The 22,317-nt window shown below is 44.0% G+C and overlaps 1 protein-coding gene across 3 annotated transcripts in view; it reads left to right on the forward strand.

The window, feature by feature from the left end:
• DUSP10 (dual specificity phosphatase 10) overlaps positions 1 to 22,104 on the forward strand; it is a 36,914-nt gene extending 14,810 nt beyond the window's left edge. For all 3 annotated transcript variants that reach the window (XM_037014478.2, XM_037014477.2, XM_017648668.3), the window contains exons 3-4: positions 17,163 to 17,534; positions 20,832 to 22,104. In XM_037014478.2, coding sequence (XP_036870373.1) covers positions 17,163 to 17,534; positions 20,832 to 21,097 — 638 coding nt within the window. In that variant the 3' untranslated portion in view covers positions 21,098 to 22,104. The remainder of the gene's footprint in view (positions 1 to 17,162; positions 17,535 to 20,831) is intronic.
• Positions 22,105 to 22,317: the final 213 nt, after the last annotated feature.

Raw genomic sequence — 22,317 nt, forward strand, 5'->3', positions numbered from 1 at the left:
ATTTTATGCATGTGTCACATTTTACTTAATTAATTTACCTATTAAAACAAAGTTAAGACTGGATCTACGTTTTGGGGATCATAAGAGAAACCTTGTTTTCTCCACACCCCACTGAGGAATGAAGGCTCAGGGGAGGCACCTTGGGTTAAATTGATTTTTTTTCTAATTCCCCTTCACTTCTTCTCTTACAAATACAGAGTCAACTGTCAAAGATACTGGTTTTTAAGGAAGTCTTCATCCCTGATCACAGGTCTTCACAAACATTCCGATTGTGTGTGCAGCACACAAACTCAATAAGGCATGTGTTGTCAATCTTGGGCTTCTCCTTTGGTGGCCAGATTAAGGAGGTGTGGAGGTACCCCTTAGCTAGATTAACGCCCAGAAGCTACTATGGAAGTGAATGAGCTGGCAGGGCCAATACCACCTCATTTCATAAATATGAGTCACTCCCAGTTTTATGCTGTTGATAAGACACTTTGAAAGGGACATGTCACAATAACAGCAGCAAGAATTAAACTTTGTGAGGTGCTGAGTAATATATGTTTGTGTTTCCCACCCTCCCTCCTTTTCTTCACCCTGAGGCATGAGGGCAGTGCTGAAGCCTCCTGCCTGCTTAAGCAAATGCAGTCAAAAAATACATCAGCATGCAAAGACAATTCCCATTAGCTCTTTTTGCCAAATTGAGGTAAAATGCCCTTTAAATAGGAGCTAATTTTCTGACAGAGAATTAGCTTGTCTTCCTTGATAAAGTATGTGAACTGGATTGGATTCATTATAATTAATCTTGCATATTAGGTAAAAATGCATTTGTCTGCCCTCACTAGGTGAATCTCTTCATTTCTACCTTGAGGGGACTAGCAAAACCCACCCCCACTCCAGTGAGAACTGAATGAATTGGATGAGGGCCCGGGTATGAGCAGCTCTCTGTTACAGAAGTGCGCAGAAGCTGAATGTGGGGAGCCACCATTGAAAGAGACAGTGCGTCATGTTAATATAATATCTCTTATCTTTTTAAAAAAACTTGGAGAGTGCTTCACGGCCTGAGAATCAGATGATACAAAGCTGCCTAAATAATTACCTTGAGATCAATCTCCTGCTAGTGACATTTTTCTGGATTTACAATGCAAAGCTTTTTCCAGGGAGTGAAGAGAAGGGTGATTGTCTTGGTGGCTGGGCAGTGATGCTGGAAGGTGGCCCAAGGGCCAGGAGGGACTCCTCAGGGACTCCCTGAGCCAAAGCTCCTTCCTGGGGGTTTTCTTTCTCCCCACTCCCCCGCCTTTCAGGGTTCCCTGAGACTTCTCCATCTGCCTGCCTGTGCCCTGGGAGCATCTTTTCCCATTGAAAGCTATGGTCAATGGTCTCTTGATTTTGTCAGTATGAAAATGTGAGTTGGGGAGATGTGGGAGTATGGGGAAAAAGTGCATGCTATGGGTAATCTATCTGAGAGCCTCTGTTCCAAGCTGAAGTGTTTCTTTTCTTGAGAAGAGAGCAGCTATTTGATGTTCTGTGGACGCTGACTGATAGGGTGTGGCCTATTATACCTCAGATTTTAGTCATTGGTCGCTGCTTTTCTGTATATGTATGGACACATACATTTTAGTTACATTTGTAAAATGTGGATGATAACAGCACAGAACATTAACTCATTTAGTGGGGATAACAACAGTTATGATTTCTAGCCACAATGTCCAATATGGTGGCCATGTGGCTACTGAGCCCTTGAAATGGGGCCAGTCCAAACTGAGATGTGTTACATGTGTAAAGTGCATACCGGATTTCAAAGACTTTGTGTAAAAAAAATAAAAATAAACTAGTTAATAATGATTTCTGGATTGATTACATGTTGAAATGATACTATTTTGGATGCTTTAAGTGAAATATATTAATAATGTTAATTTTACCAGCTTCTTTTGACTTTTTAAAATGCAGCTACTAGAAAAAAATTTTGTTATATAGTAGCTAGCATTACATCTGTACTGAATGGTGCTGATTTCCACATTGTAATAACGGTATTATTCTCCCTACTTTTTCAATGAGTAAACAGGCTGAGGGAGGTTAGGTAACTTGCCTCAAGTCACGCGCCACAGATCTGACTCTGGGGCCCATGTTCTTCGCCACTGCAGAACTGTATCAGAGAGGACTTGTCTGACTTCTGTCATCAGTTCCTGGAAGGTAACCTCTAATCACACCTGAGCTTACGCTAATGAGATGATTCAGAATAGGGATGGGTCATCAGGAACAACAATGTGGTTAGAGGGTAGGAGGTTTGTATTAGCCTGCCTCTTCCTGGGAAGAAAAGGGGGCTGAAAACTGAGTTCAGTCCCATGACCCGTGGTTCAAGTAATCAGGCCTATGGAATAAAACCCCAATAAAAATTCTGTACAATGAAGCTCAGTTCCACTTGCTGATTAACAAACATGTCGATGCGCTGAGAGGGAGATGGGTCTTTGGGGCACAGAAGCTCCCTGTTCTGGAGGCTCCCTCCCACTCTTTACACACTATGTATCTCTTCATTTGGCTGGCTCTGATCAATATCCTTTATAATGTAACTGTAATAGCAAGTACAGCACTTTCCTGAGCTCTGTGAGTCATTCTAGAGAATTATCCAACCTGAGGGATTGTGGGAATCCCAGAATTTTTAGCTCATCGGTCCGAAGTGTGAGTGATCTGGGAAGCCCTGAACCTGTGGCTGGCGTCTGAAGTGGGGACAGTCTTGTTGGGGATCGTGCCCTTAACATGTGGAGTCTGTGCTGACTCTGTGTCATTAATGTCAGAATTGCAACTGCAGTTTTATAAGAATAGATCACTTTTCATCTGGACGTGTGTTATAGGGGCTCAGTGATTGGAAAAGCTACAAGTACTGTAGCTTGACTTGTCTCTCTAACTCCATGTTCTAGGTGGCAATGGCCATTTACATTCTGGACTTGTAACATGACTCTGAGTCATCGACCACTAGGTCAGTGTTTTTGACCGCTGGGCTCAGCCTGGAGACAAGGGAGCTTCTGATCCCACCGCACCCACTACACTCCACCCTGCGCCTCTGGTGGTCACCCCTGCTTCCTCCTCTCCCAGAGAGCACCCCAAGAGTAGTAGTGACATACATCTGTGCTGGCACCTCTTTGATACAGGAGGTTCTTAAATATTGATGTTGGGGTTAAGTTCCTTATAGGAAACTGATGTGGGGTGATAATGAGTAAGGCGTGTTTTGTTTTTTTAAAATAGTTTGCATTGTCTCGAATCATACTTTCATAGTGTGTGTTCTATTCCATCTCATAAACACTGTTCAAATCAATTGTCTTTTCTTTGGGGGCTTTTGTTTGGATTTTGAAACCATGATCCCATGTGTTTTGTTTTTCTTTTTTGGTATGTTTTTCCTTTCTATGCTTAAAATAGACACTGTTTCTGGCCTGTGGTCCTGGTAACCATCACCTTCTGTTCATGCTCAGGCCTGGCTCTTGTCCTGGAAGGCCTCTTAGGTCACTGGCTCCTAGAAGGTGGAGTCCTATGAGGTATCTTGGGGCTGCCCCAGAAGGCGCATATCTAAGAAAAGCCAAACTTGAAGGCTGTAGTTATCATAAGGGAAGATTCCTTCGCCCATGCAAACCAGGAATGGAAAAGCATTGCAGAGTTGTAAAAGAGGTCCCTTGGGATGTCCAAGGTGACTTGATTTCTGTGTGACTAGGGCCTGCCCTGGGTGCCTTTCATACTGTCACTGTGTCAGGCTTACTCTTCAGAGCTGTTCGGTTTTAAGGTTGGGGATGGTTAAGTCGTAGGGAGCTCTCCCTGCCACTCAGTAATTGTGGGAGTGTCAGCCCTGGTTTCTAAGAGGGGTAAAGCGTCTTCCTCAGCACCGACTAAGGAGGTACAGAAAAAGTAGGTCCTCTCATCTCACACCGCACCCCCGAGCATTGTACTTTCCAAAGGACTGGAGGCTCAGAGACCCTTTGTCCATCTTTCAAGATTAGTCATATATTCCCCCGGTGAGAGAGCAATAGAGTTATAACAGTCCTTTTTTAAAGAGGAAGCTCCTGTGTTTGAAGAAAAAGCTCTTATAGTATGATTGTGTTTTAAAATGGACTTAAGGTTGAGTTGCACAAAGGAACACGGTTAATGAGAGTGATAAGAGGAACCCAGAATTCCTGGTTTGGGATCCAGCACTGTGTTCCCTCAAAGGGAGGCAGAAGAAATGGCCCCTGGGGGTGGTGAAGACGCTGTCTGAATCATCTGTCTGTTACAACTCACCATGTTTAAGTGGGCTGGCCAGCTAGTTCAGAGAGGCCCAAACCAGCTCTTGTTGAGTTTTGTACACTCAGTACTGTAACCCAGCCCTTTTATTTATTTAGTACTTCATTAATGTGTACTGAACTGAACTCCCACTGTTCCTTGCCATCCCCCAGGCTGGGTGCTCCCTTTAAAGCCCTCTTTTCTCTTTCATGGGCTGCTTCCCATCCATCTCTGCGTTCATCACTCATACAGAATGTCCAAGGGAGAGGTGTGGAAAGGGCAGAAAGGGTTAAAAGCCACCAGGTGTGAATTATCTCGGATCTCAGCCCTCCGTGGGTATTATTATTTGTCACATTTAAGGTCTTGCATTCCTGCAGGCTGCCTCTTCTCCAGGGGCCTTGGCAGCCCTCCTTCCCAGCCGGGGCAGTCATCGGGTTTTCATGTTCTCTTGCTGAATTCACCTGTCTGGCCCTGCACCTGCCCTGCATGAGTCACAGCCAGGTGACATCTTTTCACGTTGATCTGCAGTGTGCTCTTTAAACATTTCATCTGCTCATCTTTGGCTAAGTTTCCTCTAATGTTCCTTCGATCCTTTCTTCTTCCTTTCAATGAGGTTATCTTCAGAACCTATATATACACTTACTTATTTTTTAATGTCTCAAATCCCTAGCATTATGCTGAACAGCACATAATAGGTGCTTTACAGCTAACTGGCCCTTTCTTGTCTCATTCCCAAGGTCATTTAATCTAGAAATGTTTAATGAGCACCTACTATACAGATCAGGTATTGCTCTCTGTGCTAAACAGTGAATGCTTTTAACATTTTTATTAAGGACTACCAGCATTAGCTCATTAATTCTCACAATAACTGTTGTTGCCTGTTGGTACTATTATTTGTCCCGTTTTACAAATGAGGAAACCAGGATACAAGAAGGCTAAGCCACTTTGCCAAGATCACACAGCTGGAAGGTCGTGGAAGCAGCCTGAACCGCCTGCTGTGCAGTTATGCTCTATTTCCTCAAAGATGGCAGCTGTGTTCTTGAAAACTACTTTTTAATAGTAACAACAAAGTGAATGAATCAACAAGTACTCATGATATAATGAAATAAAGATGGGAGGGTCTCAGTAAATTGAATATTAGGGAGAACCTTTTGGGATCACATTTGATCTGAGGTCTGAATCATTTTTGTGAAGACCTAGGGGAAAGGCTCCAGAAAAAGGGGACAGCAGGCCCTGAGGTGGGGGGCAGATCACCCAAGCCTCAAGTACCCTATGATAACCGCCTTCATTCTTACCATTGTTCATCAATATTGTGTTTATCAAAGCTATGTTATAGTTAAGGAATGCTAGAATTGGGAGAAATGTCCCAATTCATGCCTTTAAAGCAGCGGCAGTGGAGGTCACAGAGCTAGAACCCTGTTGTATCACTTCAGTGTGGAAAGAGCTGGGTTACAAGTCCTTGTTGTCTGAACTTGTGTCACTCTGAGCAGTTCTAGGCATTCACATACCTTTCACGAGCATGTGACTGGAAGTATTATGATGGTACATGTGGGGATGCATCCCAGGTCAGCTCCCCATTCCACGTGTCCCAGGTTGAGCCGACCATTGTCTGGCTGGCCCTCCACTTAGCCTCAAGTCCATGTTGAAGATATGTAATCCCAGCTCATCTCCTCAGAGACATACTGGCCTCTTGGTGATTTTATTTCCCTGAGTCTCTAAAGGTGGTCCAGTAGGTGGGCACACACTTTTGTCCTGATGCAACCTTGTGTGTATCTCAGTGCACAGAGGCCTCCCCTGGCTTCAGGCTGACCTTTCCAAGCTGAGCCTTCATGTGGTGGTCTGACTACTGGGGCAAGGCTGGCATGGCATGGCTGGCACAGAGAGTTCCTGCCCGGCAGTTGATCGTTAATGCTCAGGCTTGCTTAATATTCTTGCCAAATGTAGAATTCAGCTCTTGTGACTTAGGGAAGTTGTTGCTACACCTTTTGTGAACTGAAAACGTTGGTTCAGTGAAACAATTCAAATTTTGATGTTGACACTTGATCCTTTCCCCTGCCACTTCCTGAATTCCCTAAGCCACAGCCCCTTTGACCTCCAAATCATATGAAAACACATCATCGTAAAAGCTGTTTGTTTGGACACGGGGGTTTCATTCGAAGCAAGCTAAGATGCACACATTTTTGGCTGGGCACTTCCATACACGATTGTACTGCTGGAGCCCCATCCGCCCCTCCGGGCTTCACTTGTGTCACCTCAGTTTGCTTCCTACCCCCTCTCCTTGTCGTAGATGTTTCTAGATGACCTTTTGTGACCATAATTTCCAATGGGCATGTTTCATCGTGGAAATATGCTCTCCCTTGATGTTTGCTCTTGATATCCTTAGAGATTTATTTAATTGGACTCCACTTAAATCCCAGTGGGAAACATACTTTTGCTGTGAAGTTGTGATGTGTTTAATTTGGGGTCCAAGATAAATGTCAGTCCTCAGGGGAGATAAATTGTGAAGCAATCGTTTTTCTTTTGTACAGCGTACTTACTTTAATGAGTAGCTTTACTGGGCTTTCTCTGTTTGTTTGTTAAGCAATGCTTCACTATTTAAACTTCTGCACTGAAAAGCAAAGAATGTTTTCCTTCTCTTCAGAGAATTAAACAATGATGGAGAGTATCTGGTTGAGCTCTTGGGGAAAATATGGCTTTGTGTTTTACAGCACTTTCCTCCTGTTAACATTCTTCCCTCTGTGGCCTTCCAGTATGACCCCATGGATTGTTTTCCCCTCCCTTAATCCGTCTTGATGGATTAACTGGTATTGAGCTTTTTAGTGAACAGGGAAGGAGGAGCCCTAACACAGTATAGAGTAGCCTCTCAAATATACAGAAGGTCTCCAGCCAAAATATTCTTCATCCCGAGGATCTGGAAGGGCATGGTCAGTGCTGACCTATGAGGAAAGTATATAACTAATTCACGAGGGGGTCTTTGGGAAAAAAGTGAGCTTCTCTGCCTGTAGCCGGTTCATGTAACTAGGGTTCTGGAAGATTCCATGGGCTTGCCTTTCATGGGCTTGCTGGTCTGTTAGGCAGCATCCCTATTCAGACCTTGGGCCATTTCTGGCTTGACTTTAGGATATGGTACCAACTCGGGTTGGCTGCCAGGGGCCAGTTTCTAAGGCAGTCCACAGATTTTGGCATAGTTCTTCAAAAGTAAGAATTATAATTTATATTTTAGAAGGTAAGCTCTACTGGAAAATAAAAATGGGACTGTATTATTCTGTTTGGGTTACTGTAACAAAATATCATAAACTGGGTCATTGAAACAGCAGAAATTTACTTTCTCACCATTCTGGAGGCTGAAAGCCTGAGATCAGGGTGCCAGGATGGTCGGGTTCCGGTGAGGGCTCTCCTCCTGGCTGGCAGACAGCTGCCTTCTCACTGTGTGCTAACCGGCAGAGAGAAAGACGCTAAACACTCTGCGATCTCTTCTTTTAAGGCCAGTAATCTCACCACAAAGACCCCACCTTCCTGAACTCATCTAAACCTCACTATCTCTCGAAGGCCCAATCTCCAAAGACCATCACCCTGTGGGTCAGATTCAGTCCATAGCAGGTACAAAAAATGATGTTTTCTAGGAAAGAAAGGGTATGCATTTTGCCTAAGTTTTGGAGTATAGGAAAACTACACCTCCTGCTGAATTGACATTTGTTCCCTCCCCCTTTTTCCCTTGTCCTTTCAAACACATACTGATCACCTGCTACGGACTTCTGAACATTCAGTGGCTTCTCACTGAACCTAGAATAAAATCCCAACTGCTTTAAGTGCCTTAAGAGGCCCTCCGCAGACGTTTTGACCGCCTCTGATCATTCTGTCCCCCCTGCCTGCTCATTAAGCGTCACTGTCACTTTAGGCCCCATTGAGGCATCCCAGTCCCAGCCTCCTGAGTACCCAGCCTTTGCCCATAGTGTGGCTCTCTCTGCCTCACGTGTTCCCCGGGGCTCCTGCCCCTCCGCCCCCTTCCCATGGGACCTGGAGGGTTAGAGGAAAGCAGAGACAGTCTTTCGGGAAAGTCTTTCGTGCAGAGAACGTGCAGGCCTTCGGGAACACGGGGCTGGAGCTTGGCGATCTTGCTCTCAGCCTCTCTTTCCCTCCACGTATGCAGCCTGTGTTTGACAGGCGCACTGCTTAGTGGAAAGCTGATCACTGGATTGAATCTCAAAGCCCTGTCAAGGAAAGAAAGACAATGACTTTTACTCCCTTTAAAAGGCATTGTTTTGGTGGGAGCAAAACGTAACCGAGAGGCAGATGCACTCCCAGTGAAAATGAGACTCTCCAGGTTGGACCTTCGCGGTGTGGGTGGGCGGAGGGGGCAACCGGACCCCCCCCCCGGCCGGAGCTGATTTCATCCCCCCGCGAGGCCTGCCCTGTGGAAGGCTTCCCTGCCCCTCCGGCAGGGGGAGAGACCCGCAGTAGGAACCTTGCTGAGACAGAGTGGGGGGGGTGGCTGGGGGTGGCTGTAAAGACGGGGTTTGGGGCACTGACAGTCTCAGTGTGTGGGCGGTAGGAGGGCTTGCTCACTCTTCCCGCCCCCACCCTCTTTAAAATGAGTTTCAAAAATATTCTTCAGATTTACTGGAAGTCCAAGTATCAAGGTATTGTAGGTAGACTCCCCCGCCCCCCCATTCCCGTGCTCTGCCTCGCCTCTCCGGGAGGGGTTTGAGAGAAAAGGCAGGAGGGGGGAGGACTGGGAGGGAGAAAGAGAGGGAGAGAGCAGACACCGGCTGCCTGGAGAGGGGGGGCAGGCAGAGGGTCCTCTTCCTTCAAGTCACAGTGGTGGTGGTGGTGGTGGTGGTGGTGGTGGTGTCCCGGGGGGGGAGGGGGTCCCGGTTGTGGGAACTCTGAGATCTTACAGTTTGAATCCTGCTCACATAAAAGTCATCTGCTTATTAAAGAAACACAAAGCTGTTTAATTGTTGTCTTTGTGGAAAATTTCCTGACTGTCATCAGCTGTTGCTTCTGGCAGGGCCTGCCGTTCTAATGTAAATAGATGAGGTAACAGATTTAAAGAAACAGGCTATATTTACATACTTGTGAAGCAGCCTCTCAAACAATCTGCCTGTGTTATTCAAATACACACAAATTAAGCGTATGGTACCTAAACACCGGTTACTCATTAAAGCCTTACGGAAGGAATGATAAGATGGGGCAATGGAAGTGCACCTCCCTTCAAGGAGCGTAACAAGAAGCTGCCGCTTTTGTGCAGCTGAGCTACTTCAGGCTGAAATGTAATCCCCAGCCATTTTTCTGCACCAGTTCTGTAGTGGGGGACCTTTTATGCACCAGAGGCAACTTCTCAGCTGCGGGTCCGTGGCAGTGGTTGTGGGGTGGGGGTGTGGGGAGGGCACTGAAGGAGAATCTTTTAAACTTGGGACAAAAACATGCCAGGGTCAGCTTGTCTTGGAAGCCATTACCATTAAAGCTTCATTTTCAATTTTTATAAATCACTGGATATTTCTGACTCAGTTCACTTTTTTGAGTTAAGTTATTTAGTCAGGAATTAAAGAAATGTATTTCTATTGAGGGCAGACCAAGCTTTTGGCAATCAAAGAAGGCAGTCACCTATTTTAACACGTAAGCAACAAGAGCCCCTGATCAGGTTAATGATTGAAGGCAGCTGTAGAAGTAATACGGAAGCAAAAATTTAGCTGAAAGTACATTGCAAATTATACAAAGATTGGGGGGAAGCAAGTTACTATCTTTAATTCTTGGTATACATTATCGTCAAGTGTTAGCTTATTTCCAGAAGGCTAGATTATGTTGTGGTGGGAGGGACACACCAACAGGTAAGATTCCTGAGTTACAGTGACTATACAAGCGGTGTCTGTTTTAAATTGTGATTTTTGTGCAGCACACAAATTCAGTGAAAGAACTGACTGTATTAGTGACTCAAAATTCAGGAAAATTCTGGTGTAAACTTTTCGGGAATTTTCTTTTTTGCCTCTCAAAACATTACTGAATACAGCTTGGTTAGATAAACGAATTTTTAATACAAGAACAAGAGTAAATTTTAGTCTGCTATGGGAAGATCGTTTTGTGAGGGGCATTCTTGAAGCAGTTTCTACCTATGATTTGTCACTGGGTAAAACAGACACCAGGGAGATCCTTTTGCTTTGTCTTTTACTTTTTGTAAATTATTTCCAAAAAAAGAGATTGATCTTCTATCTTAATATCGCTTCCTACAGCTGTTGGTATCAGACATACGAACAAATGAACTGTCTTTCTGTGACATACGGTTACTTCTGTGTACAAAGAGATTTAAATAAGACTATCCCTATTCTCTAAAAACTGAAGTTCTGTTAAAGCTATTCATTTGGGTATACATGGAAAGGAAACTATAAAAAAGTGAATAAATATTAAAAGCAGAGTTTTGGTTGTAAAGGGAGGGTGAGGCTGCATGTGTACATATAATGAGTGTTGAAACTAAGATTTTTATAGTGACCCTGAGAAAAGTTTTGAACATCTCAGCTAATTAAAGAATTAATGGTGTAGAAAAGTAATGCACACACATATATTTATATGTGTTTTTTTGTATCTATTTCTAAACTTTCTGGGAATGTGTATATATAGATATAGATAAACATGTAGATATAGATAAAATTTCCAGAAAATTTGCCATGAATGCATTTATGCCTATTTGGTAAGCCTACTTATCTCTTTTTTCCAATTTGATTATAATCTTAGGGCATAAATAGTGAAATGCAATGAGATTTCCATTGGAGACTGCCACCAAGGCTCAGCCCTCATTCTTCGTGCCATGCCCTCCTGCATTTGTGGAGTCTAACCTGGGACCCAGCAGCACCTTTATAAGAGTAGGGCTGCAGCAGAGTGCCCTGGGGCCTCTGCTTTGGCTTCCTTTCCCTTGCCTGGGCCTGGCTCTGGCAGAGGGTTGTCTTTTCCCCACTTCTCTGAACCAACCATGCATCCTTCCAGGTACTCGCCTCTAGCTAAACCTATTTTAGCCATCCTAGTCCACTGTAATCCTCCTGCACCTGACCACCTGGAGTGCTTGTTATCTTTGCTACTCTTTTGACAACTACTCTCCAGGGTCTGAATGGCTTCTTAAAGACACCAGGATGGGTGTTTTACACACAATTTCACCGAGTCATTGCAACAGACCTGAGTAGTAGTACCTCCATTTTATAGGTAAGGAAAACTGGTCCAGAAAGACCCAGGGCCTCTATTCTGATGTCAAGAAGAGGCTTCTTTCCTGCTGACTTGTGTGTGTAGCATAGCCTACCTTCTAGAGTTGGCTTCTAAAGTATATGTGTAGATAACCTGTATCTCCTACCAGAGACCAGATGGTAAAAAGCCCATGAGCTGATGTAGATATGTCTTCCTGGAACACAACAGCATTTGCCCAAATAATTCATATGTGCTCAATTGGATTCAAGATCCTAATTTATTTTTAAGAGTTTGAAGCTTTATGGCACCTCCTTGCTTATGTCTTTTCACACAATAGATGTTTCATATGTAAACAATGAAATGACATGATTGTAAGACACTCATCTCTCTGACTCATGGTCCCTGCCAGCAAAACTACTGGACTCAGCCTCCTAGGTCTCTCTTTCCCAGATAACAAAAATGTTTCTTTATCCCTTTGTCTCTTCTTATACCTACTGACACAGCACTCTCACTGACTCATTCTCTCTCTTTAATATAGCCTCCCTTAATTCTCCCTTAATTCAGGGAAAGAAAACATATTCCCTGGGGACAGGATCACAAGACAGTTCAGGTGACACCACCTGGTATCGAACTTGAAATGATAATTACTGTAAAATACCCACTGTGTCTACAGTCTATAGAGGTGATTTCATGGAAAGCAACAGGTAGAAGTAATCTATGGATCTAGCTGGTATCTTAGGCATTTCTTCTGTAAAGGTGGGTGCTTTTCTACCCGAAAATTGGTGAAGTGACTCTGACCCCCTCTCTGAGAGTTTCAGCTCTGGAAGCCTGATGTCAGCTCTAATTTATCCAGGCTTTGTTTGTTCCACAAGGATCCTTGTGCATATAGAATCTTGAGAGTCTGCTTTGATGTACTCTAGTTTCCATGGAGGACCACGAAATAGTATCCGTTAGGGCCTATCCTATACCACCATTTTTCCGAGTTACAGTCATCGTATCTAAGTCATGCAGCATGTCATCCATAGTAAGAGCCCTGTGAGATAGAACTGTTACTATTATGCACGTGGAGCCTGAGGTATGGGGATGTCACATAACTTGCCTAAGGCAGTGCTAACTGGTTAGTGATGGGAGCCGGGATTTGAGACTGTAGCCGAGTCTGTGCTCTTAAATCACTTCCATCAAAGCACCTTTTTACTTTAAAAAAGTCACCCGTAAGAAAAACCAGCCAGCAAAAGGGGTGATCAATGCTGGCAGCAAGCTTGTGGAAGAGTGCCATTTTTAGTCTCTCTCCACCTTTCTTTGGGTATTCATTCCATTTGCTGACCTTCAGGGAGAGTTTGAAATTTCTGGAATGTGCCCACTCTCCAGCTTAGCATGAAACCAGAAAGCTTGTGTGTACAAGTACTGCCCATCATTTTAACGTGGCAATCTCTTGCTCATAGATTTTGTATTTGGATGTGGTTTCTTTCATTTGCCACCCAGGGCCCAGCTTCGGAATTACCATTACAGAGGGCTGTTCTGTTTCTTCGGACTACAGTAGCCAAAACAGCAACGCGAGCCGAACCGCATTGACAAAGAGAGTTTTCCCACTAAAAGTAGAATCCGTTGCTTCAGTGGCACTGTCACCTAGCTGACCCCTCCCCCGTTGGAAGAAACTGGAGCGTTGTGTGTCTGCGTATTTTTCTTGAGGAGTACTGTGGATTCTTTCTCGTTGCTGTTTGGAATCAACATGCCGACCGTACTCAATTTGGGCAGAGAACCTAGTTTTGAGATAAGGCTTGCAATGCTTGCCCCCAGCATTGTTGCTCATGCCTAGAAAATATTTGCACTGATAACTAGGAGAAGTTGTGCGCCTAAGGAAATCACACAGCCTGGCAGGGACGGGGAGAGGGTGCTGAGGAGGGGAGGGCAGGGGAGGGAGAATAAGAGCAGTTTTATTTGAAGAAGAGCAGTATAATTAAATATTTTATTTATCCTCCTCTGAAAAAAGCCAGGAAACTAAAGATGTACAGTGTTGATTGGGAAAGCTAGGCAGACAAAATGAGATCAGATACTATCTAGGAAGGATTAGGCAACTGTTGCTTTTTTAGGATAAAAGTCTACTATTTAAACTTTAAAACTGCTCCGCTGCCTCAGCCCCTAGTTCTTTTTAGGGAAAAGTGTAAAAGCAAAAGCTCTGGAACATTAGCTTACTTGTCATTTAGTATCTGTATATTAACTGGAATTTTTTAAAAAGTCTTTAAAATGGTAGCTTCCCAAAGTAATGGGGAAAAAGTGCCTAATATGAGCTAGATATGGTTTCAAAGTGCTTTATTAACTAGTTTGATCCTCAAAACAGCAGTTGAGGGAGGGACCATGATTCGCTCTGTTTAATAATAGGGGGAAACTGAGGAGCCAGGAGGGAAGAAGCTGTGCAGGGTCTTCTAGTTAGTGTTTGGCAGTTCTGGGATTCAGACCCACGCACTTGGGTCTCAGAAGCACTGCACTTCGGGTTGTCACGGTGGTGATGATATTGGGGTAGTGAGACATTATTTATCAAACAGCTGGTTATATATCAAAATGTCTACCTATGCTTCATGAACCACATGTTATGGGTGGGTGATGTGCCCACTTTACAGATTAGTAAACTGAGGCTTAATGAGGGAAAGTGATTTGCACCAGGTCTCACAGCTCTTAGGAGACCGACTCATGATTGCAGCCTGCATCTGTCTCCCTCTAACCCCTATTCTCAACCACCACGTGACACAGCATCTACTTCAGTTGTTAGTTGTTGTGTTGTGATGTCCTTATACAGTAACAACACATGTGAAATGAAGGTCTTCCTTAGGTGAAGCTCGTCAGTTCAGCCCGATGGTATGGGGCAGAGCGGAGAGAAAGTAGGTGGAAGAGAAAACTGTATTAATCCTACTTCTTTCCTCCCTTCTCCAGCTTCCAAGAGAATAAGCGATCTTCCCTGCAGACAGGTCTCTAAAAAACCACCACTGTGGGCTGCTGCTGGCTCATTTTGTGTTAAGCACCATCCCCAGAGGGAGTTCTGTAACTGCACTGTACAGATGTGCACAACCCCTAATGGGAACTGCGGCCTAAGCTGATCGGCGGACTGGCGATTGAACAGGAGACTATTTCTTCGTGTCCCTCAGTGAGAATTTCCTTGTCCAGTTACTATGTTTGCATTATAATAATTCCTTTCTATCCACTCTGTCTGTAAATATTCCATGAGCAGAGTTCCCACATGGCTTAAACATACAATACACACCTCATTTTGCCCACGAGCACCCCCTGTGATTTGGAGCGTTTTGTGTCTGTCTGTCTCCAATTCCCTCCCTCCTCCCCCATGGGCTTTTTCTCCCCATTAGGCAAATGGAAGGCCCATGCCACCTGTTAGCATTACATCATTGGCTCCCCAGAACACAGTTGCACCAAAGGCCTTAAACAAAGTAGTTCTTCTTGTATTGTTTGTACTCAAAGAGCTGATATCATGCCAACTGATGTCATTGTGTGTCTTTGTGTAACTGCTATGGTAACTGGGCAGGTGGGGAGCCGCCAGCTGATGTCATTGGGAAAGGAGGTGTAGAGACAGAATTTTAAAAAGCTGTATGCTGCTTTTTTCTGTCTGGGGGGTTTTCTGGCGTGGACTTTTTTCTTTTTTCAAACTAGTTGCTTCTAAGACAAATTACAGCTTGAGTACCCTAAATAAGAAGAGAGAGAGAAGTGCCCCTCTTACCCCTACTCTGCCCCCCCGCCAGAGATTTCTTTTGAGTTTGTTATGTTGTTCTTTGCTCTCATCTTATATGGAAAAGTGTAACAACTGCCTTTTCCTTAAGAAAAAGAATTGAATTAGGTTCCCATCACAGAATCAGGGTGGAACTGTTTACTTGGATTTTATGGAGGCAAAGCTGAACAGATTTAAAATAATTCTAGGGTCTCTTTTGTGGCGCTTGTGAGGGTGACAGTGGGTAATTTCAATTTGTTTTTTTTAAGTATTCACTAGGGAAGTTTCTCTCTTTTTTTCATTTATTCCGTCTACTTTAAAAATGATCTCTTTGGGCCCAGACAAACTTTTTAAAATCAAGATTTCATAGCAGAATAGACTAGTAATATGTAAAGGCAGTGTTTAGTTCTAGAAATTAATTAACATGAATTTGTAGCTTTTGTTTTTCCTTTCAAAAAGCAGATAGGTTTTGATACTTACCGATGAGTGAAGCCATCATGATATTCCCTCTAAGTGATCTTTGGGTCATGCGGACCTTAATGGAAATATGGCTTCCTTAGTTTACACAGCTAATTCCGGGTATATTGGCCGTGAGCAGCCCTGAGACTCCGTCTAGGTTACATACAGTCTGGAGCTTCCTGCTGTGGTTGCCAAAAATGAGACCTGACATGGAGAAATGCGTGTGTCAGGTTCAGCAACTAAGTGAGCAGGTGGACTTCCTGCCCTTATTTCCCCACAGGCTGTTCGCACTTTGCGTTTCCTGTCTTATCTCCCGAAACAATGGGTGGACGGAAGGCATCTGTCTAGGGGGTCAGTGTGTTCTGATGGCTTTCAGCTTACTGGAGGTCCCCAGCTTCCCCCTCTTTTCAAAGGGAAGGCCAGTATATCTAGTTGTTTGATTAGAATCAGAGCTCATTTGGTAGTAATAACATCAACTCAGATTTCCTCGCCCTTATATGGTGCAATTTGACCCTCATAATAATCCTTTGGGCTTATCCATAGGTACGATGCAGCTAACAAATATTAAAGGAAACATTTAAATGATAAACTATGATCCATAAATTTCCTAACTTCAACAGTGTTCTTTTCTGTGTGGTCCTCCAGCTGTTGATGACGTGTAAGGTGAATGTTTTTGAATTGGCAATTTTTCATTTACTGTTAAACAGGAACACATTTCTTTGTTCTCATATTCCTTTCACAACTTTGAATGACTACCTAACATGCCACTGGATGACTGTAATAACTTTTCCCTGTCTAAAAATTTGCTTTGTTTTTTATCTGGCCTTTTCTGCAGAACAGATGAGTGCTGTAGTGATGTGTACACACCTAGCTGGGTGTCTTTGGCTGGCTGGTTTCCTTAAGAGGTGACACTGCTCTTGCTGAGGTGGGAGCTTTGCACACTTCACATGCATTCATTCATTCAGACCCCCCAGTCACCCTAAGAGATAGTTGCCATTGTCCTCATTTACATAGGGGGGATCTGAGGCACAGAGAGAGGAAAGTAACTCACCTAAATCACAGAGCCAGGGAGCTGTGCAACTGGCATTGTAGCCCAGGAAATCTGCTTTTCCCAAGGACCTATTCATAACCACTCTGCTGTATTGGGAGAACATTTGTCGTTCCGGTTGAGGGGAGCTCATGAAGGGTACAAAGAACACACGTACAGTGTTGAGAAACGGGTGGAAGGTCTCTGCCGGAAGAGGTCACCCGTGCCTTCTCTGCTCCCAAAGCGCAGGGTTCTCAGAGGCCACTGAGCGAGCGGCTCTTTGACGCAGATCAGATTTGCCGCTGATGAAATAGCCTGACGCTGCGTCTCATTCCTTCCAGGGGAGCATGCCTGTACCACAGTTTGTATGAAGAAGCACATATCCAAGGTGCTGCATGCAGGGATATTCTCCAAAGCCTGTCCTGGGGTTCTGAATGGACTTTAATTTGGATTTTGATTTTTGTTGTTGTTGTTTTTAGTGTACATAAACAGCAACTGTGGGGAAGGTGGCATTTTTCTGCCAGCCCCAAACTGACAAAGCCATTCTCACTTCCTGTGTTCTTGTTCCAGGCGGCCTTAGCAGTTTCAAGCAGAACCATGAAAACCTCTGTGACAACTCCCTCCAGCTCCAGGAGTGCCGGGAGGCGGGCGGCGGCGCGTCTGCGGCCTCAGGCATGCTACCTCAGTCCATCCCCACCACCCCCGACATCGAGAACGCGGAGCTGACGCCCATCCTGCCCTTCCTGTTCCTCGGCAACGAGCAGGATGCCCAGGACCTGGACGCGATGCAGCGGCTGAACATAGGCTACGTCATCAACGTCACCACTCACCTGCCCCTCTACCACTACGAGAAAGGCCTGTTCAACTACAAGCGGCTGCCGGCCACCGACAGCAACAAGCAGAACCTGCGGCAGTACTTTGAAGAGGCTTTTGAGTTCATTGGTAACTGTCTCCCCTGGGGAAGCCGCCTTTTCTGCTTTCCTTTTTCCTCTGGCTTTTGCTTTGATGTCAAGTCCCAGGTATATGCCTGTGTGGCGCAAAAGCCTCTCCGAGATGGTTTGGAGCGCAGCCACCTGGTGCAGCCAAAATAGTCTCCTGAGGCAGAGGCCTGCAAGTGTAGTAGCGCTGTAGTAGGGGCACTCATGTTTGGTGCCCCTACAGCAGAAGAAAAGCCTTGGGCTTAACAGCCGCTGGGGCTCGTTGATTTGCTGGGCAGTGGGCAGCTCTGGTCTCTTGGCCCCACTGTTCCCCTTGTTGATTTTGCCTTTAATGCAGGACCATGAAATATTGTCTGGAAAGAAATTCTGCCAAAATAGTCTCCTGAGGCAGAGGCCTGCAAGTGTAGTAGCGCTGTCGGGATGGAGAGAGAAGGGCAGTAATTCAGTTTGGTTGGGGTCTGTTCAGCCAGAAATCTTCAGCTCAAATGCTCATTGGAAAAGTGGTGGGGGTTAACTCTGATGTGTTCTGTGACTTAATTTCTCGGCACCTTGCAGGAAATAAAACACAGGAAATACACCCCACCTCCAGACTCACTCTTGCTTCCCTTACCTTGAGTTAAATTAATTTGTAGTCGAGGCAAGGGAGCATTTGCTGAAGAGTTGCTTCTGAAAAAGCTTCTCAGTGCAGCAAAGCTGTGCTAAGCGTCTTTATGCGTCACATCAGTGCAGAGGAAGGAGAGAAGGGCTGGCCAGGAGTGGCAGGGGGAGAGTTGATTTTTCCCTCTACTTGCTTTGTCTCAGTTCTTAAACATTGGGTGGCTAAAGGGGTATCAAAGGTGAGTGCCAGGGCGACGGTGCTAGACTTCCTTAGGTGTCTTAGCCCAAACTCACCAAAGTAGGAAAGATCAGGTTGTGTCACCCAAATAGTTCCCAAGGAAGAAAATTCTAGCAACATCAAGCTTTAATCTCCAGAAGGAAGCCACTGCCAGCCTAGGCCTAATTCTAACTTTACCTTTTGCTGCCGCCAGTTGCAAATTTCAAATTACTGTTTGGGGAACACCTGGCTTCTAGCAAGGGATCGAAATTTTTTTCAAGTGACTCCAACCTTTATTACCACAAAAGGGTGACCCAGTACTTTTCCCAAATATTGCAGCAGGTTGTTACTGGTCTCTGCCCCAGGAAGAGTGCACTCATGTTTGGTGCCCCTACAGCAGAAGAAAAGCCTTGGGCTTAACAGCTGCTGGGGCTCATTGATTTGCTGGGCAGTGGGCAGCTCTGGTCTCTTGGCCCCACTGTTCCCCTTGTTGATTTTGCCTTTAATGCAGGACCATGAAATATTCAGTCTGGAAAGAAATTCTGCCTGGTCACCAAACTCAGAAAAGTAAAGTGACTTCTCCAGGGTTGGAAGAATTTCAGTGTCAGAGAACCTGGCTCCAGACTCTGAGACCAGGGTTCTTTGTACACCATGCTGGGGGAGCATTTACAATCCCTTATTATTTCCCAACTGGCAATGCTTGTGGATGCAAAGATACCTTAGCTTCTTTATTAATAATACCTGAATCAAACCTTGAGCCCCGAGGAAGAAATATTTGTCAACAAGTCGATGAGAAACTTCGTTGATGTATCATGTTATGACTGTAGTTTTATCTGACTTAATTCCAGTGGGAGGAAGTTAGGAAATTACTTTCCACTTAATGAGTAGCGTGAGATAGCCTCTAACTTACTCTAAGAGGATTTCAGTCAAAGCATCCACATCCCTTACAGATTATTCAGGCTTATCTGCTTTTTTTAGAAGGAAAACAAAACAAGTAACCAATAGCATTTCACCTGGAAAATTATTCAGCATCACAGCCTGCTTGTGCACAATTTTATTTTCAACTGTTAAATCATTGGATAAGATGAAATCCTACAGTCTTGCTTTTAGGGAAAACACAGCATGTTTTATATATGTCATAACAATCACTGAGAGTCTAATATAAACTAAGCAAAGTCTAGGTTTAGGGTTTAACTCTGCCAGTTTATTTGTTCCTGAGTCAGCTGGCATTGTTCCCATATTCCCTGAGCCTGGGTAGTTAGTGTTACTCCCACTACCCAGACAGGGGCATTGAAACTCTGGGGCACTACATGATGCACACAAGGTCCACTCCTCTAGTGTGTCGGAGAGCCAGTGGTCAAGTCTATCACTTTAGAGCTCATCTTACCACCAAGTGCTTCCCAGCCTTGGTATGGAGATCAATAAATAGTGTGTGCTGAAGAGAAGAAATTAAAAAGGCGAGATACTTTCCTAAAATACTGTGATCTATGAGAAGGAAGCTTAATCTATCAATTTTTAAGATGAAAATTTGCATGACGTTTCTTTTCTTGGTCCACTGGTGGGTCTAAGTTAGACCACTGTGCTCCTTGCTGTGTCCCTCCCCTGCTCTTCATCTAATTGGTTTTCCTTCAGAGACACTTTCTTGGGATGCTTCTTAGTGTAGAAGTGTCATTAAGAATCCATTCAGGCAGTGCCCACAAACTATTCTTTGAGCTTTTAATATATCTGAAAACTTACAAAGTATGGCCTCTTTCAATCGCTCTGGATTCTGAGCCCTTGCTGGAATTCCTCTGTCATCACAGTCACACATCACTGTCACGTTGGAACGGCACATCTGGGTGCAGAGGCGGTTGAACGTCTTTAGCTAACTTGGCAACAGTGCGGTTTTCTGGTGCGAGGCTCAACAGAGTAACTTTCTAATTGAATTCTCTTCCTTTAACCTCTGTAAAAGTTTCGTAAGGTTGAAACTCTTAATCCATTTTATACCAGGTCCTGTACAGAGTAATTCTGTAGTGTAAAGAAACAAGCCATGATTTCTGATTTCTCTAGCACAGGTAGGAGAGACATTGTTAACACGAGTTTTGATAAATCACATAACATGGCAGTTGGAATTAACATCTTTAATGGGAGGGTCTGCTAAATCAGTAGCTGGCTGAACATGTCAGTTAATTACGCTGTATCTCTAGCTTCAGTTGGCTGCCATCATCAGTGAAATAAACAGCTGTTATGAATGATTCCTTCACCTAGTCTTCTCTTCCAATGGAGAAATGCAACTTCTAATTCATGTTACTATTGCTGTTAGCTAGTTCTGGAGATTGTGACATAAATGTACACAATGAACTAGTGAAATATGCTTAGTTTCAAAACCATTTTGATTTATTCTTTCTCTATAAAAATATGATGTTGTCAAGCTTAACTAAAAGTTAATCTCTCTCCTCCCGTCTCTTTCTCCCTCCCTTCACCCCTTGCCCCTCTCCCTTTCACTAGAGGAAGCTCACCAGTGTGGGAAGGGGCTTCTCATCCACTGCCAGGCCGGGGTGTCCCGCTCTGCCACCATCGTCATCGCCTACTTGATGAAGCACACTCGGATGACCATGACTGACGCTTACAAATTTGTCAAAGGCAAACGACCAATTATTTCCCCAAACCTTAACTTCATGGGGCAGTTGCTGGAGTTTGAGGAAGACCTAAACAACGGTGTGACACCGCGAATCCTTACACCAAAGCTGATGGGCGTGGAAACGGTCGTGTGACAATAGTCTGGATTGAAAGGACTCCTGTTCTCCCTGAGGAGACGAAGAGGAAGGAAGATGGATTCTTTCTTTCTTTCTTTCTTTTCTTTTCTTTCTATTTTTTTCTTTTTTAGATGGGGGTCAAGTTTGTGAATGGAAACAAAAGTTGTTTAAAACCTTTTTATTTTTAGCAAGTGTGAGAAGAATTTAACTTTTGATGCCGTTGAGATTTACTTCCCGTGAACTGATAAAACGGGGAACCTAAAGAATCATTTTTTTTAAGCCAACAATAAAAATATAACAAAACTTGTTTCTTCCCCTTTTCCTTTGAGGCTCTTTGTAGAGTTTTATGATTAAATAGTCTGTGCAGGTTCATAGACCGAAGATACTACACTTTAAACCAATGAAAAAGAACCCAAAGTAAGTAGAAAAGACATTGAGACCTGAAGGCCTGGGATCTGCCCGGGTCGTCCACAGAAAAAACAAAAACCATCCAAGCCGAGCCCTGTGGCCGTCCCTGGTGCACAGAGATCAGGGCAGCCTAAGTGGTCTAAGAACCCTTCACATTCTTTAAAGAGAAAAAGATTCTGTTGATTTTGTGTGTTTCATACTCTGGATTATTCTTTTTTTCCCTTCTCTGGGTGTAAGAGATTTTTTTGAAATAGCGAGGAACTGACCATTCTACCATATGCCTTTACTGGCCTCTTGTGCAATAAAATGGTGTTTGAGTGTGCAAACAAGTTAGAGCTGGCAGTTGAATAATAGACAAATAGGGCAAATTTGCCAGTGTGGAGAGAGAAAGGAATTAAACAAAACCAATTACTTTCCTTCCCACCTTTTTCCTTTGATAATTTTTTTTTGATTTGATTCTGGTTACAGTGCCACAAACCTTGTTACATATGTATATCAGAATGTAAAAAAAAAAAAAAGACAAAAATTTATTTAAAAATATTTTTTGCAAAAAAAACAACTTGGTGTGTTTACGTTGATTGTGTAAAAATTTATTTTCATTATATAAATGAAACTCATTTTGAGGTGTGTCTTTTTTCCTGCTCTTTTCCTCAACTCAGGTTCAAGCATCTTTTTACCTCTGGTAACTCGTACAGGTAATGAAATTGGAAATAAACACATGATTTTATGTGGGGAAAGAAGACTGGGGAAGAGGAAATACTCTCAGTCTCAGTGAAACAGAGAATTAGGAAGGAAGCATCCACCTGCCCTCCGCTTCCCCAGTGCCAACC

This window comes from Manis javanica, chromosome 14 (assembly GCF_040802235.1).
Source record: "Manis javanica isolate MJ-LG chromosome 14, MJ_LKY, whole genome shotgun sequence".
In the NCBI taxonomy this organism is placed as follows: domain Eukaryota; kingdom Metazoa; phylum Chordata; class Mammalia; order Pholidota; family Manidae; genus Manis; species Manis javanica.